This window comes from Leopardus geoffroyi, chromosome B1, assembly GCF_018350155.1.
Source record: "Leopardus geoffroyi isolate Oge1 chromosome B1, O.geoffroyi_Oge1_pat1.0, whole genome shotgun sequence".
In the NCBI taxonomy this organism is placed as follows: domain Eukaryota; kingdom Metazoa; phylum Chordata; class Mammalia; order Carnivora; family Felidae; genus Leopardus; species Leopardus geoffroyi.
Window position 1 is genome coordinate 96722159 of NC_059327.1, and position 17436 is coordinate 96739594.

Sequence of the window (17436 nt, forward strand, 5' to 3'; positions counted from 1 at the left end):
TTGTTTCACAGCTTACTTGACTCAGGCTCTTAAGTTTCTTTCTTTTTTTTTTTTTTTTTTTTTTAATGTTTCTTTTTATTTTTGAGAGAGAGACACAGAGCATGAGCAGGGGAAGGACAGAGAGAGAGGGAGGCACAATCTGAAGCAGGCTCCAGGCTCTGTCAGCACAGAGCCCAACACAGGGCTCAAACCCACATACCATGAGATCATGACCTGAGCCAAGTGCTTAACCGACTGAGCCACCCAGGCTCTCCGAGGCTCTTAATTTTCTTAAGTCTCTTTTAATCTATAGGTTTTCAAGAAACCAGGATGTATGCTTTATAGTTTCTCACATTTTAGAGCTCACTGATTGAATTCCTATGGTGGTGGTGGTGTTGTCATTGTTGTTAACATTTTCCTGTGTTTCTGTATTTCTGAAAAATTGGTACTTGTATCTAGAACCTTGATGAAATTTGAGTTCAATTTTTTGTCAAGAATATACTTTGTAGGTGGTAATATGTGCTTATATCAGGAGAAATATATTTTGTTTATCTCTTTTTATAATGTTAGTGACCATTGGTCATTTCTAGGTTCATTAATATATTAATAGATAATTGAAAAATGTTGATATTTTAATTCTATCATGTCTTTATATAATTTTTTGGAATACTTTCTATGAAGAGAACCTTCTTATCACCAATTATTTGGTTATCTTGTACAGTTTGTACAGGAAAGACAAAATGATTGTTTCCTTTTATTAACTGAGTTTTAAAATAATGAGTTTATTTAAAACATACTCTAAAAGTAACCAAGAGCATTTTATTTTAATATAATATGAATTCATAGATTATAACATGTGTTTTAATCCATTGTCATTACTATTTGTTCTGTTGTTCGCACTGTTGTGTTTTGGCCAGTGTCTTCAAATTGGCTCAGAGTACCTTTATCCAAGTACCAAGAGTACCTAGTAGCCACTGATAGCTTCTGTGTTCTTTGGTATGAAAAAACTATCCAGGCTCATCTTATACGTTTTCTGTCCAAGATCTAAAATCAACTGGTTCCTTTTAGTGGAAAATTATATTTAGCATTCATATTAGTTGGTATATGACTAAAAGCATCAAGATATTATAGCATAATTTATAAAATATAAAAGTAATGAAACTATGTAATAATGTTTTGTTTTTAAATTACAGAGTTTCTGTTCTTTAACAGGATTGGTGAGCGTGCTATTCTACTGGGAGGACTCATCGTTGTATGGGTTGGCTTCTTTATCTTGTTACCTTGGGGAAATCAGTTTCCCAAAATACAGTGGGAAGGTATAGCTATACTTATTTCTATAATGTTAGCCCCTGTTATTCATTTAAAATTAGTAAGTAATACACTGTACTAATTTTGTTTTTACAGAGTTACATAATAATTCAATCCCTAATACCACATTTGGGGAAATTATTATTGCTCTTTGGAAGTCTCCAAGAGAAGATCACAACGAAGGACCCACTGGTTGCCCAATTGAACAAGCCTGGTGCTTCTACACTCCCATGATCCATCTGGCTCAGTTCCTCACAGCAGCTATGCTAATTGGAGCAGGCTATCCATCCTGCAATGTTACGTCCTATACGTTGTATTCAAAAGTTCTGGGACCAAAACCTCAGGTGAGCAAGTTATCCTGATACTGCAATCACATGAAATATACTTGTAGGTACATTTTTTGCTACCATTCTCTGTTTTTACACAAGCTGAGTTGGTGGGTTTTTGTCATATTCAGCACCTTAAATTAAAAAAAAAAAAACAACCAACTTTTATAAAGTACTTCTAGGACTTAGTATGTTGAAATTTAACAACGAGTATTCTAAGTTAGAGCTCAAAAATGTTTTGAATTCAAGATTGTGAGCTCAAAATCATTTTCAGAAAAAAATTTCTGAAGCATAAATTTCTGAAACTCATCCTTAAACTAGGCAAAAGGTAGGAAACCAAAATTGATAGACAAATGTGGATCTAGGCTTAATTTCATCCGGTCCTAGAGACAATTACTAAGAGATGAAAACACCGCAGTCTTAAACATGTATAGCAGCTATGTATAACTTAAAATTCATTTTTATTATAAGAATTTTCATATTCATTATATAAAAATTAGAAAAAATATAAAGTCCAAATGGGGAAAACTATCAGAGACAATTAATTTTGGTGAAATTATACTTCCAGTCTTTTATCTATGTCTGTGGGTGTTTAACACAAAAACAGGATTATATCATTGTTACTATTTTATAGTCTGCTTTTAAAAAAATATAACAATATATTGTAAATATTCTCCCATGACATTTAATTTTATTTTTTAAATTTTTTAAAATTTTTTATTTTTAAATACATGGAATACATTTATTCCATGGAATACATTGTATTCCATTTTATTTATGTACCATCATTTATTCATTTTCCAAATATAGTACATTTAGGTTATTTTCGGGGTTTACTTGTAACCCTTCTTTTTAGTAGAAGTTACTTAAATGGTTACAAAATGAAAATACTACTTTCCTCTTTAAAAATTACACTGATGGGGTGCCTGGGTGGCTCAGTCAGTTATGCGTCTGACTTCGTCTCAGGTCATAATCTCAAAGCTTGTGAGTTTGAGCCCTACATCCGGCTCTGTGCTTGACAGTTTGCAGTATGGAGCCTGCTTTGGATTCTGTGTCTTTCTCACTCTCTGACCCTCCCCCACTCATGATCTATCTGTCTCTCCTTCAAAAATAAACAAACATTAAAAAAAATTTTTTTAAACAATAAAATAAAATAAAAATTGCACTGATAATGTTACATTTTCAGGACAGAAATTAGTATTTCTATTGAAATAAGACAAAGAGAAAAGAAAAATTTTAATACTGTGTTTTTAAGGTATATAGTAGGTAAGACATTTGGTACTTTCTGAGTCTTTTAATCCATAAAATTGTATTTTCAAAACCAAGAATAAAAGCACATAACAAAAGCAATGTATGATAGTTGTAAAAAATTCAAATAGTTTGAAAGTGTATAGTAGAAAATGAAGACTCCCCTTAGCCTCAACACACTAAAGTCAACCCCTGTTCACTTCATTTGTATGCCTCAAGACATCTTTCTATACCTATTCAAGCATATGCAGACCCATGCCTTTTTTTTTTTAATTGGAAGATATTTATTAGTATGTAGTATTTAGTTATTTATAAATGAGTGTTAAGTATCAATGATACAATTAGTGAGCTAAAATTATGAAAATGTTTTTTGTATATTACAAATATTTAATGATTATTTTTTTCTTCTAAGTTTTTATTTAAATTCAAGTTAGTTAACATATAGTGTAGTATTGGTTTCAGGAGTAGAATTTAGTGATTCATCACTTACATATAATACTCAGGCTCATCACAAGTGCCCTCCTTAATGCCCATTACACCATTTAGCCCATTCCCACCCACCCACCTCCCTCCAGCAACCCTCAGTTTGTTCTCTACAGTTAAAGAGTCTCTTATGGTTTACCTACCTCTCTGTTTTTATCTTATTTTATTTTCCCTTCCCCAATATTCATCTTTTTTGTTTTGTTTTTGTAAGTTCATTTATTTATTTTAGAGAGAGAGAGCAGGGGAGGAGCAAGAGAGAGGAAGAGAGAAAATCCCAAGCAGACTTTGTGCTGTCAGCACGGAGCACGATGTGGAGTTCAATCTCATGAACTGTGAGATCATGACCTGAGGCAAAATCAAGAGTTAGATGCTTAATCGACTAAGCCAATCAGGCGCCCCTCATCTGTCTTGTTTCTTAAATTCCACATATGAGTGAAATCATAAGTATTTGTCTTTCTTTGACTTATTTCATGTCACATAATACACTCTAGTTCCATCTATATTGTTGCAAATGGCAAGATTTCATTCTTTTTGATGGCTGAGTACTATTCCATTGTATATATATGCCACATCTTCGTTATCCATTCATGAGTCACAGATATTTGGGGTCTTTCCATAATTTGGCTATTGTTGATAGTGCTGCTATAAACACTGAGGTGCACCTGCCCCTTCAAATCAACATTTTTGTACCCTTTTGATGAACACCTAGTAGCACAATTGCTGGGTTATAGGGTGTTCTATTTTTAACTTTTTGAGGAACCTTCATACTGTTCTCCAAAGTGGTTGCACCAGTTTGCATTCCCACCAACAGCGTGAGAGGGTTCCCCTTTCTCCACATCCTCGCCAGCATCTGTTGTTGCCCGAGTTGTTAATTTTAGCCATTCTGACAGGTGTGAGGTGGTATCTCATTATGGTTTTGATTTATATTTCTGTGATGATGAGTGACATTGAGCATCTTTTCATGTATCTATTAGCCATTTGTACATCTTCTTTGGAGAAATGCCTGTTCATGTCTTCTGCTGTTTTTTTCGCTGCGTTATTTGGTTTTTGGGTGTTGAGTTTGAGAAGTTCTTTATTGATTTGGGATACTAGCCCTTTATCCAATATGTCATTTGCAAATATCTTCTCCCATTCCATTGGTTGCCTTTTAGTTTAGCTGATTGTTTCCTTTGCTGTGCAGAAGTTTTTTCTCTTGATGAAGTGCCAGATAGTTCATTTTTGCTTTTGCTTCCCTTGCCTCTGGATATGTGTCTAGTAAGAAGTTGCTATGGCCAATGTCAAAGAGATTGCTGCTGTGTTCTCCTCTAGGATTTTGGTGGTTTCCTGTCTCACATTTAGGGTCTTTCATCCATTTTGAATTTATTTTCATGTATGGTTTAAGAATGTGGTCCAATTTCATTTGTCTGCATGTCACTATCCAGTTTTCTCAACACCATTTATTGAAGAGACTGTCTTCTTTTCCATTGGATATTCTTTCCTGCTCTGTCAAAGATTAGTTGACCATATAGTGGTGGGTCCATTTCTGGATTCTGTATTCTGTTCCATTGATCTATGTGTCTGTTTTTGTGCTAGTACCATATTATCTTGATGATTACAGCTTTGTAATACATACATGAAGACTAGAATTGTGATGCCTCCCACTTTGCTTTTCTTTTTCATCATTATTTTGGCTATTTGGGAGTATTTTCTGGTTCCATACAAATTTTAGGATGCACTCATGCCTTAAAAAAAAAATTTTTTAACTTTATTTTTTTTTGAGAGAGATAGAGACAGAGAGCAAGCTGGGGAGGGGCAGAGAGAAAGGGAGACAGAGAATCCTAAGCAGGCTCTGTGCTGTTAGCTCGAAGCCCCACGTGGGGCTCGCGTGAAATCATGACCTGAGCCAAAATCAAGAGTCAGATGCTTAACCAACTGAGCCACCCAGACGCCCCTAGAATGCACTCATGCCTTTAAATAAAAAAAAAAAAAAAAAAGAATTGTTTGACTTCGGCTCAGGTCATGATCTCACGGTTTGTGGGCTTGAGCCCTGCATTGGGCTCTGTGCTGACAGCTCAGAGCCTGGACCCTGCTTTGGATTCTGTGTCTCCCTCTCACTCTGCTCCTCCCCCCTCATGCTCTGTCTGTCTGTCTCTCTCTCTCTCTCTCTCTCTCTCAAAAATAAATAAACATTAAAAATTTTTTTTAATTAAAATTAAAAAATTAAAAAAATAAAACAATATATTCTATTTCATGTACGTAATATTTTTTTGCATCTTGTAGTGTTTTACTTAATAGCCATAGTCTTCTTTCCTTGTTAGTGCATATAGATGTTCTCATTATAATATCTTACTCTATATAGGACCTTATTCTTTTAAGCAACTGATTAGCATTCTATTCATTAAATACACTGTAATATATTTACTTAATCCACCATTGATTGACAGTTAGGCTGTTTTCAATTTGGAGATATTAAAAGTGTTACTGCACTGTACATTCTTGGGTAGATTGTATTGGTTATAGTTTGGCGTATAGTAGTTGGAAGAGTGACATTATGGTATAGTGGAAAGTGGTATAGTGGATTCAGCCAAACAAACCTTCAAAATATTTTGGACAATTACTTGAATTTTCTAAGCTTCAGCTTTCACATTTGTTAAATGAGGGTAATAACAGTTGCAGAAATTTGTGTATATTGGAAACAATATATGTAAAGTACCCAGCACAGTGTTGGGAATATAGTAAGTACAAAATAAGTGTTAGCCATAAAGGGTAGATTTAAAAAATGTTATTGTTTCCATGGCTTCAGTAGACATTGGACATTGTTTGTATGTTTATACTACTTTTATTTTTCTTAAACTGACTAATCAAGTAAGTATACTGTTCATTATTTGCTGTATTTATAGAGAGACATTTTATATTTAATTTAAAAATAAAAGATGGCTGGGGCGCCTGGGTGGCGCAGTCGGTTAAGCATCCGACTTCAGCCAGGTCACGATCTCGCGGTCCGTGAGTTCGAGCCCCGTGTCAGGCTCTGAGCTGATAGCTCAGAGCCTGGAGCCTGTTTCCGATTCTGTGTCTCCCTCTCTCTCTGCCCCTCCCCCATTCATGCTCTGTCTCTCTCTGTCCCAAAAATAAATAAACGTTGAAAAAAAAATTTTTTTTTTTTAAATAAAAGATGGAGAAAGTGATTTTTGTGAGTGTGTCATAGTTTGGTAATAGTACTTTCATCCTTATTTTTAAAATGACTAAACCTAAATATCAGTCTGCTTCTCTCTCTCTCCACCACAGGGTGTGTACATGGGCTGGTTAACAGCTTCTGGAAGTGCAGCACGGATTCTTGGACCCGTGTTCATCAGCCAAGTGTACACTTCCTGGGGTCCACGATGGGCATTCAGCCTTGTGTGTGGAATAGTGGTGCTTACCATCATGCTCCTGGGTGTGGTTTACAGAAGACTTGTTCCTTTTTCTGTAAGGCATGGAAGGATTCAAGAATAACCTAACTAACTCTATGATGGAAAGTACTTATATGGGGTTTCTTCTTCCAGGGCTCTGTAAGACAGTTGCTATGAGTCAATTTCCAAAAGTCAGGCTGCAAATATTATGTATTTTGAATAACAAGAACAAATATTGATTAATTAGGGAATTCTACATGTAAATACGAACAGTAATATAATATAAAAACACTCTGGTTCATAATTTCTGTATTTCAAAAAGTATTCTTCATGTAACACCTCTTTAGCGGTTACATGAACTCATGAGTGGACAGTGGTTTATAAATATGAAGTTGTGCTCTTAATTCAAACTGCAGAGGTGTCATTAAAATAATGAGAAAGTATTTATGCAGGGAAGCCATAAGGAGAGTTCTTTATGAATTACCAATAACAAAAAAAATGAAATTATAGAAGTTATCTACCTAAATAGAGGTACCTATGTTTGAAGATACCTACTTTTTATTTATTTAAAAAATGCAGCTTCTATTATCGAATTTCCTTATGAAATAAAAATCATGACTCTTAACTTTTCCATTTACCATGCCTACCATCCTACCTTACCTTCTATAAGGCATTATTTTTAATTCTATACCTTCTGTCCTATTTTAGTTCCCTAATAGGAGAAAGTACAAATAATTCTAATATTTGAGCAGTAAAGAAGATTAAGAGATCAAGATGGATTTCACTACCTTTGGTAGGACTAATTATTTTTTTCTTTCAAGTACTAATAAATAATTCACTTTAGAAACATAAGCCAGGTATGTTACTGTATACATATACTGAATAGCAAACTGTTTATTAAAATTACTGACATTTTTCAACTCCCTTAAATTCTAGAGAAAAACTATTACTTTAATTATTTAATTAAATTATTTAATTTATTTACTTTTCCCATTTCTCAGTAGTGACAGGGAAGACACAGCAGTTTCCAAACAATGTCTATGTAGCTATTCAGAACTGCAGAATTTTAAATTTGGATGGACCATGACAGCCCCAATCAATTAGGCTAATAAATATTTTAGGTAAAATTGCTTTAATCTAACAGTTTACTGAGTTTACTTGAAGTTGGCTAAATCATACTCTCTATGTGTACATTTCTACCTCTACATAAATTGAATGCTCATAAAAGGAACTACTATAGAATTATGTATGTGGATAATCAATATTACCAAAAAATGCAAAAATATTTCTAAATATTTTTCCAAATGTTTCCTACTGTAAGTTCTATTTTCAAATCTGAAAGCAAACAAGTAAACACTATAATCTGCACTTTATACTATGTTTGTTGTATTCTTGTGGGGTTTTTTTTCCCTTTTACTTTCTCTCTTTCTTTCTTTTTTTTTTTTTTTTTTTTTTTTTTTTTTTGGCTTGAAAAACAGAAATTTATTTCTCACAGTTCTGGAGGCTAGAAGTCTAAGACCAAGATTGTCAGCAGGGTTAGTTAGTTTGTTCTGAGGTCATTCCTTGACTTGTAAATGGATATCTTCTCTCTGGATCTTTTGTTTGTTTGTTTTTACAGCTTTATTGAGATATAATTGACATATAACGTTGTGTAAGTTTAAAGTGTACAATGTGATGATTTGATAAACTTATATATAGCAAAATGATTACCACCATAGCACTAGCCAACACCTCTATCCTATCACATAATTATCATTTCTTTTTTTTTTTTTTTTTTGTGGTGAGAACATTTAAGATCTCTCTTTGTGACTTTTAAGTATATAATACAGTATTATTAATTGTGATCACCATGTTGTATAACAGATCCCCAGAATTTAGTCATCTTATCACAGGAAGTTTGTTCTCTGACCAACATCCCATTTCCTCCAACCCCTTAGCCCCTGTCAACCACCATCCCACTCTCTGCTTCTAACAGTTAAGTTCTTTTAGATTTCACATACAAGTAATATCAGATAGTATTGTCCCTCTCTGTCTGACTTCTTTCACTTAGCATAATGCCCTCAAGGTCCACCCATGTTTTCACAAATGGCAGGATCTCCTTATTTCTCATGGCTGAATAATATTCCAACACATACACACATCTTTATTCATCCACTGATAGACATCTGTGTTGTTTCCATATCATGGCATTTGTGAATAATGCTGCAATGAACATGGGAGTGCACATATCTCTTTAAAATTCTGCCTTCATCTCCTTTGGATATATACCCATAAGAGGGATTGCCACATCTTTTGGTAGTTCTTATTTTTTGAGGAACCTCCATTCTGTTTTCCACAGTGGCTGCACCAGTTTACATTCCCACAAACAGGACACAAGGGTTCCCTTTTCTCCACATTCTCACTTGTTATTTCTTGTCTTCTTTGATAATAGCCATTTTAACTAGTGTGAGGTGATGACATCTTATTGTGGTTTTCATTTGCATTTCCCTGTGGATTAGTGATGTGGAGCATCCTTTTATGAACCTGCTTTCTTATACCATATGTATGCCCTTTGGAAAAATATCCATTCAGATCTTAAAAAAAAATTTTTTTTTTTTTTTAAGTAAGCTCTACCCCCAATGTAGGGCTTGAACTGAGATCAAGAATTACATGCTCTACTGACTGAGCCAGCCAGGTGCCCCTCCTCTGCGCATTTTTAAATCAGACTGGCTTTTTTTGCTATTGAAGTTAGCTGTACTCTTTTATTTTTTTAATAACCCTATTTTTATTTAGGAATTCATGTTAATTTTTTTATTAAATGTTTATTTATTTTTGAGAGATAGAGACAGAGCACAAGCAAGGGAGGGGCAGAAAGAGAGGGAGACACAGAATTGGAAGCAGGCTCCAAGCTGTCAGCACAGAGCCCAATGCAGGGCTTGAACCCACAAACCATGAGATCATGACCTGAGCTGAAGTCAGACACTTAACCGACTGAGCCACCCAGGCGCCCTGAAATTTGCTGTACTCTTAAATCCAACTTCTTCAGCCCTAATAGAAAGCTTAATCTGACAGAAATCATCCCATGGTTAAATTTTAGAGATTGTTTTTACTCTTTTCCACCCCCCATAGTGAGACTCTGCTTCAGTTAGACTTATCAGAGCCATAGCCAGGTTTCTGGCTATTTGGTCAAGTTCTGGGATCTCTTTTCCCTGATGTTCTGCAGCTCCTTCCTCAGTCTTACATTTTTTGGGCTCTAATCTTAAAAGAGTAAACTCCACCCTTGGTTTAGATAGTAATAGCAACAATGGTAATGATGAAAATAATAGCAAACATTTATAGAGTTCTTTTCATATTGCACGTAATGTATAATGTACATTTTCATAGCAGTCTTATAAAGCAAAGGTGCTGTTATGACACCATTTTACAGATAAAGGAACAGAGGCACAGAGAAAAGATTTGTCTCAGTAACAGTCTGTCTTTAGAGTCCACACACTGAACCACTAAATTTTTTATTGTATAGGAAATAACCCAGAAAATTTTAAGAGCAGTTAATTGCTTATTTTAGAGTAAATCAAGTTATGCATACCAATGACTCCTATTAGCAGAAATATTTGAGAAACATAATTGAAGCCCAATGACTGGGGCTGTTATCCTACAATAATAGACTGTTTCTATGCAAGAAAGTATGACAGAGAAGTTTCCCAATTTCCAAAGACTTATAATATTGAATAAGATTCATATAAACTATAACCTTGAAACAACAACTAACACCTTTCCTTTATTAAGAATGCTTTCTTTTCTGGGGGATTATACCAGCACACATCTTGGCACAAAAGAAGATAAGGAAGTGACATGGGGTGGAGGAGAGAGCAGGGAGGTAAAGTTTGAGGAAAAAATCACTAACTGAGTTCTTGAGTGGGACAAGTGGAGTATAAACTGCAAAGGATGATAGGAGACCTTAAGTTATGAAAAACTGAAAAATAGTATGCATTTCAGAAAAGATACGTTTTTGAAAACGTAAACTTAATAAGAAAATGATTTGTATATTTGAAGGGATTTATAGCTTCACAAAGCATCTCCATGTTACCTTGCTAAACTTGCCTACACTTAAACTCCTCCAGTTATCTTGCATAAAGTGAAATAAATCCGTATGTAATTTTTGTTTTGGGGAGGATAAACTACTTATCTGCATCTGCTCAAGAGTAATTTATTGTGAGAGGATATTTTAGGTGCCATTTTTGACTACTGCAAACTTTTTTGTAATTTAATGTATTTTAACATTGTGAATGTACATTTTTAATAAACAATTATTATGTGTATGTACCTTAAGCCTTAAAATTATTTATTCATACTTTCAATATATATTCAAAGGGTACCTACTATGTACAAATCACCGTGTCATTGTTGGGAATAAAGCAACGAACAAAGTATACAGAGTCGCTACCCTCATGGAATGTCCATATTGGCAGGAACATTAGAAATTAATTAGTGAAGTGATTACACAAATGATTATGCTTAAGGGAAGGACGATGAGAGAGAAGCGTAGCCAGCTGTGAGGATGACTAACAGGGGATCTGACCTGAACAGGAAAGTCAGGGACTGTTTTGCTAAGGATATAATGACTAACTAAGGCTGGTGGAGAGAATGATTTGGACTGGTGAAGAGTGGGACAAGTGCATTTCAGGCTGAAGGTGGTAAGATCTTGGGGCTTTCATGGAACTACAAGTAGGTCTAAGGTGGCTAGGAAAGGACTGAGAAAAAGAGTCCTATTAGTTGAGGGTATAGAGGGACAATGCAAAGCCGTGTAGACCTCAGGCAGTAGGGTGTCCTCCAGTGGTAAGTAAGAGGTATTTTAACTTTAGGCATGGTTTGAGTTAGGAGTCCAAAGAATGTCATTAGGACTGTGTCTTTTTCTTTTAGTTCTACATGCGTCTGCTTGACTTTACTTTCAGGTTCTTTCCATTTTGTGGCAAGATGGCCACTGGCATCCCCAAGCTTGCAACATCTTTGTAACTCACAATTCCAGAGAAAAATGGTTTGGGCAGAAGTATCAGAAAAGGCTCTAAGTAGCCAACTTTAGCTTACATACCCATCCCTGAACTGACCAGATGGGCAGAGTGGAATCCTCTACTAGCCCAGGCCTGGATCATGCATGTATCCATTCTGGGGATGCAATTATCTGTATGGATGAGGAAGAAGGGGAAGAGCCCTGTCAGGCTCATCTTGATTACGTAGACTAAATAGACTTAGACCTGGATGGAGAAGAGGAGTTTCACCAAAGAAAGGTATGTTGAGCTGACATATATATGTTTATTCATTATACCTACACCTCCCAACTGTTTTCACATCATTGCAATCACAGAAACTATTGTATGCACCACTGTGAAAAATAGATCAAGTTGCTTACACCCAGTTTCTTCAGATAACACAGGCCCTACAATCAACTCAGAGCTCTGAAGAGATCAATTTTCCACTTATGAATATAACCCATCTGTGATATACCAATGTTAGGAAGCATGGTACTATACCATGATAGGTATTTTGGGCTTTTAAGAGAAATGGGAAGGCAATTGGGTTAACATGGTCTCTAAAAAGAAACTCGTGCTCCTCATAGAAATGGTTGATTCCAGGGGCGCCTGGGTGGCGCAGTCGGTTGGGCGTCCGACTTCAGCCAGGTCACGATCTCGCGGTCCGTGAGTTCGAGCCCCGCGTCAGGCTCTGGCTCAGAGCCTGGAGCCTGTTTCCGATTCTGTGTCTTCCTCTCTCTCTGCCCCTCCCCCGTTCATGCTCTGTCTCTCTCTGTCCCAAAAAAAATAAATAAACGTTGAAAAAAAAAAAATTAAAAAAAAAAAAAAAAAAGAAATGGTTGATTCCAGGTGTGGGACAAAATGAGCCTAAGACATCTTATGCCAGAAAGCAAGAGGGTTATCAAAACTATGTTAGTCTTGCCAAAAGGACACGGGAGTCAAAGAGACTACTACTGGCCCAAAATGGGACAATTAAAGGATTGAATAATATCTGCAGTTGATTTTAAACACAACAAATATGTGAAAATCTATGAGTTCAAAATGATATTAAAAATAAGAAACCCATTGGTCACCTTTGGAGGTTGCCTTAGCAACTTTATTTTGAAAACCAGAAAATAAAAGACTCAAGCATCTATTCTACCTTTCTTGTATCTAAACTTCAGGGTAATCAAATATTGATGAGGGAAAGTAATTTTCTTTTTTTTTTTTTTTAATGTTTATTTATTTTGAGAGAGAGAGCACAAGCAGGGGAGAGGAACAGAGAGGATAGAGAGAATCCCAAGCAGGCTCCATGCTGAGCGTCGAGCTGATGCTGAGCTCATAAGCGTGAGCTGTGAGATCATGACCTGAGCCAAAATCAAGTGTCGGATGCTTAACTGACTGAACCACCTAGGTGCCCGGAAAGTTATTTTCTGTAGAAGAATCCAAGCTAGTAAAAACAAAGTGAATAATAGAAAAATCTCCACCTAGCAACCTCTAATGAAATAATAGATATGGGCAACAATCATCAAGAAGGCTAAAACAACTAGGTGAAAGAGTAACAAGGAATTTTCTAAAGGATGAATGAGGCTGACAACACATGCACCCACTGATCAACCTGTTTTTTTTTTTTAATGTTTATTTTTGAGAGGCAGAAAGAAAGGGGGATAGAGGATCCGAAGCAGGCTTGGTGCTGACAGCAGACAGATGGATGGGGGCTCGAACTCATAAACTGCAAGATAATGACATAAGCTGAAGTCCAACGCTTAATTGAGCCACTCAGGCCCCCCTGATCATTCTTAACATCACTGAAAGTGGGTAAGCATTACGTGTCTCATAACTTCATGCAGCAGGAAGTACACAACACCACTTGTAAAAGTGTCCCTGCCAAAAAATTAAACCAGAACCTAATCAAGCCGATAAACTACTAGTTTACAGGAAATACAGAGGGAAACATGTTAAATGCCATCTCTAGGTAGTAATCACTTAAACCCAGAAGGCTATATATTCTATAGACAAATGATCCAGTTACAAAAGAAAGAAAAAGAAAGAAAGAAAGAAAGAAAGAAAGAAAGAAAGAAAGAAGAAAAAAAAAGAAAAAAAGAGAGAAAGAAAAGAAATTAGGGAGATCAGAAGTCAGAGATGAAAAAGAAACTTAAGAGATCTTTTTTGGATCCTGTTTCAAATAAACCAAATGTAAAAGGATACTTTTATGGCAATTGGAGAAATTTGAAACTAGACTCAATATTAGATGATATTAAGGAATTATTGCTAATTCTGAGATGTATGGTAGTGTTATTGTTTGCCTTTAAAAGGTTATTATCTGTTAAAGATAGATATTGAAGAATTTACTAGAAATTACATGTGTCTGGGATCTGCTTCAAAATACTCCAATAGGGAAAGGGCGTCAGGATGGATGAAACAAGACTGGCAAAATATTTGTTGAAGTTGGGTGGGAGATACATGGAGGTTACTTATGTACTTACATGTGTACTTTTGCATTTTTAAATGTCCACATTTAATTTAAAGTTAGTAATAATCAGCTTTGTATTTTAGAATTATCTAGCTGCAATGTGAAATATGCACTAGAGTAGGGTGTAGAGGACATCATGTTTGTGGCTACTCTTCATTTCCTTGTAACTCTTCCACATTTGGAGAATTCCTCACACTGAGCCTCTCAGAAGCCAAAACTCTGTCTCATCTACCCTTGCATCTAAGACACAAGTATGTGTTTCTGGTTCATGTGAGATTTCATAAGGAATGGAGCAAAAAGAGCAAGTGGGCACCATGAGCAAAATTGATTTTGGTGAAGGAGCAAGATCAGTGGTTAAATTTTGGAGAAAGCACTGTCAAAACATCTGGAACCTAGTCCCCAGCTTCATCAGCATGGCTGTAGGATCTGTGCCAAGCAGGGGTGACAGGGTGTTTTCTGAGGCAGCTCCTGCATTCAGTGATTCAGGCATTGGTCCTCACTGCAAAGCTTGAATCTTTGAACCTCTGTCCCTCGTAGAGGTTCTATGTACTAATACCCTTTAATAAATATATTCTCTGCTTAAACTAACTAGAGTGAATTCTGATGTTTGCAACTAAAAATGCTGACTGAGGGGTACCCAGGTGGCTCAGTGGATTGAATGCCAGACTTTTGCTCAGGTCATGATCTTGCAGTTCGTGGGCTCAAGCCCTGCATCCGGCTCTGTGCTGACAGCTCAGAGCCTGGAGCCTGCTTCAGATTCTGTGTCTCCCCCTCTCTCTCTGCCTCCCCCCCCCCCGCCCCGCCATTCACATTCTGTCTCCCTCTCTCTCTCTCTCTCAAAAATAATTAAACATTAAAAAAAAAAAAACACTGAAATAGGAGGCAAGAGTAGATGTTTGTAGACAAGCGGGTTACTGCGGTAGTTCAGATGAGTAATGCTGGTGACATGGACCGGGGAATTGGCAGTGGAACTGGGAGTTGAAAGCAAAGCATGTAAAATATATTTTAGAAGTAGAGTTGACAGGATTATTTGATTACATTAAGGTAAAAGAAGATGTTAAGAATGACTTCCAGGATTCTGACATGAACAGCTGGAAATACAAGTACTATGTACTAAAATAAATACTGAGGAGGAGCAAGAAAATAGTACAGTTGAATTAAATGATATTCTTACAGACAACAAAGGCATGCCACATAGATATGCCCATAAAACAGACTAAAATGAGCAGAAAGAAATTATGAAATAATGGAAACTAAAAAATGACATAAATCATAATCAGTAATGAGATAATTCTTCAATGAAATTGAGAAATAAGAGAATAGGAAGATATGAAAATATTGCTGGCAAAGCTCAGGAAAGAATAAGAAATTTATTTTATTTATTTTATTTTTTTTTATAATATATGAAATTTATTGTCCAAATTGGTTTCCATAAAACACCCAGTGCTCATCCCAAAAGGTGCCCTCCTCAATACCCATCACCCACCCTCCCCTCCCTCCCACCCCCCATCAACCCTCAGTTTGTTCTCAGTTTTTAACAGTCTCTTATGCTTTGGCTCTCTCCCACTCTAACCTCTTTTTTTTTTTTTTTTTTTTCCTTTTTTCCTCCCCCTCCCCCATAGGTTCCTGTTACGTTTCTCAGGGTCCACATAAGAGTGAAACCATATGGTATCTGTCTTTCTCTGTATGGCTTATTTCACTTAGCATCACACTCTCCAGTTCCATCCACGTTGCTACAAAAGGCCATATTTCATTTTTTCTCATTGCCACGTAGTATTCCATTGTGTATATAGACCACAATTTCTTTATCCATTCATCAGTTGATGGACATTTAGGCTCTTTCCATAATTTGGCTATTGTTGAGAGTGCTGCTATGAACATTGGGGTACAAGTGCCCCTATGCATCAGTACTCCTGTATCCCTTGGATAAATTCCCAGCAGTGCTATTGCTGGGTCATAGGGTAGGTCTATTTTTAATTTTCTGAGGAACCTCCACACTGTTTTCCAGAGCGGCTGCACCAATTTGCATTCCCACCAACAGTGCAAGAGGGTTCCCGTTTCTCCACATCCTCGCCAGCATCTATAGTCTCCTGATTTGTTCATTTTGGCCACTCTGACTGGCGTGAGGTGATACCTGAGTGTGGTTTTGATTTGTATTTCCCTGATAAGGAGCGACGCTGAACATCTTTTCATGTGCCTGTTGGCCATCCGGATGTCTTCTTTAGAGAAGTGTCTATTCATGTTTTCTGCCCATTTCTTCACTGGGTTATTTGTTTTTCGGGTGTGGAGTTTGGTGAGCTCTTTATAGATTCTGGATACTAGCCCTTTGTCCGATATGTCATTTGCAAGTATCTTTTCCCATTCCGTTGGTTGCCTTTTAGTTTTGTTGGTTGTTTCCTTTGCTGTGCAGAAGCTTTTTATCTTCATAAGGTCCCAGTAATTCACTTTTGCTTTTAATTCCTTTGCCTTTGGGGATGTGTCGAGTAAGAGATTGCTACGGCTGAGGTCAGAGAGGTCTTTTCCTGCTTTCTCCTCTAAGGTTTTGATGGTTTCCTGTCTCACATTCAGGTCCTTTATCCATTTTGAGTTTATTTTTGTGAATGGTGTGAGAAAGTGGTCTAGTTTCAACCTTCTGCATGTTGCTGTCCAGTTCTCCCAGCACCATTTGTTAAAGAGGCTGTCTTTTTTCCATTGGATGTTCTTTCCTGCTTTGTCAAAGATGAGTTGACCATACGTTTGTGGGTCTAGTTCTGGGGTTTCTATTCTAAGGAATAAGAAATTTAAAAAATAATCTTGGGGCACCTGGGTGGCTCAGTCAGTTAAGCGTCCAACTTTTGGCTCAGATCGTGATCTCATGGTCTGCTTGTCAGCACAGAGCCCGCTTCAGATCCTTTGTCCCCCTCTCTATCTGCCCCTGCCCCACTCTCTCTCTCCCTCTCTCTCTCTCTCTCAAAAGTAAATAAAACATTTTAAAAAATGAATAAAAATAAAAATAATCTGAACATGAAGACCAAATTAGAAGGAACACAGAAGTAAATAAGATGCCATAGATAACTTGATAAGGGAAATAAAAGACAAAGGAAAATTAAAACAACAGAAATAAAGACATAAAAATGATTCCACAAAAGATGATGGATATAAAGACTAAGCACAGATGGTACAACATATATAGAAGTCTTTCAAGAAAACCAAAGCAATGAAGCAGAACAAATTCTAAGAACTATATACAAAAAAAAAAATTGCTAAAATAAAGCTCAAACATACAT

General features: G+C 36.3%; 1 protein-coding gene across 7 annotated transcripts in view; it reads left to right on the forward strand.

Annotated features, from left to right (window-relative positions):
- The window catches only part of MFSD8 (major facilitator superfamily domain containing 8), a 163696-nt gene that overhangs the window by 113215 nt on the left and 33045 nt on the right, over positions 1 to 17436 (forward strand). For 5 of the 7 annotated variants that reach the window (XM_045467976.1, XM_045468000.1, XM_045468022.1 and 2 more), the window contains 3 exons: positions 1192 to 1295; positions 1384 to 1631; positions 6609 to 11014. In XM_045467976.1, the coding sequence (XP_045323932.1) occupies positions 1192 to 1295; positions 1384 to 1631; positions 6609 to 6815 (559 nt within the window). In that variant the 3' untranslated portion in view covers positions 6816 to 11014. Of the gene's footprint in view, positions 1 to 1191; positions 1296 to 1383; positions 1632 to 6608; positions 11015 to 17436 lie in introns of those variants that run through there. The other 2 variants (XR_006709903.1, XM_045468015.1) reach the window with 1 other exon arrangement.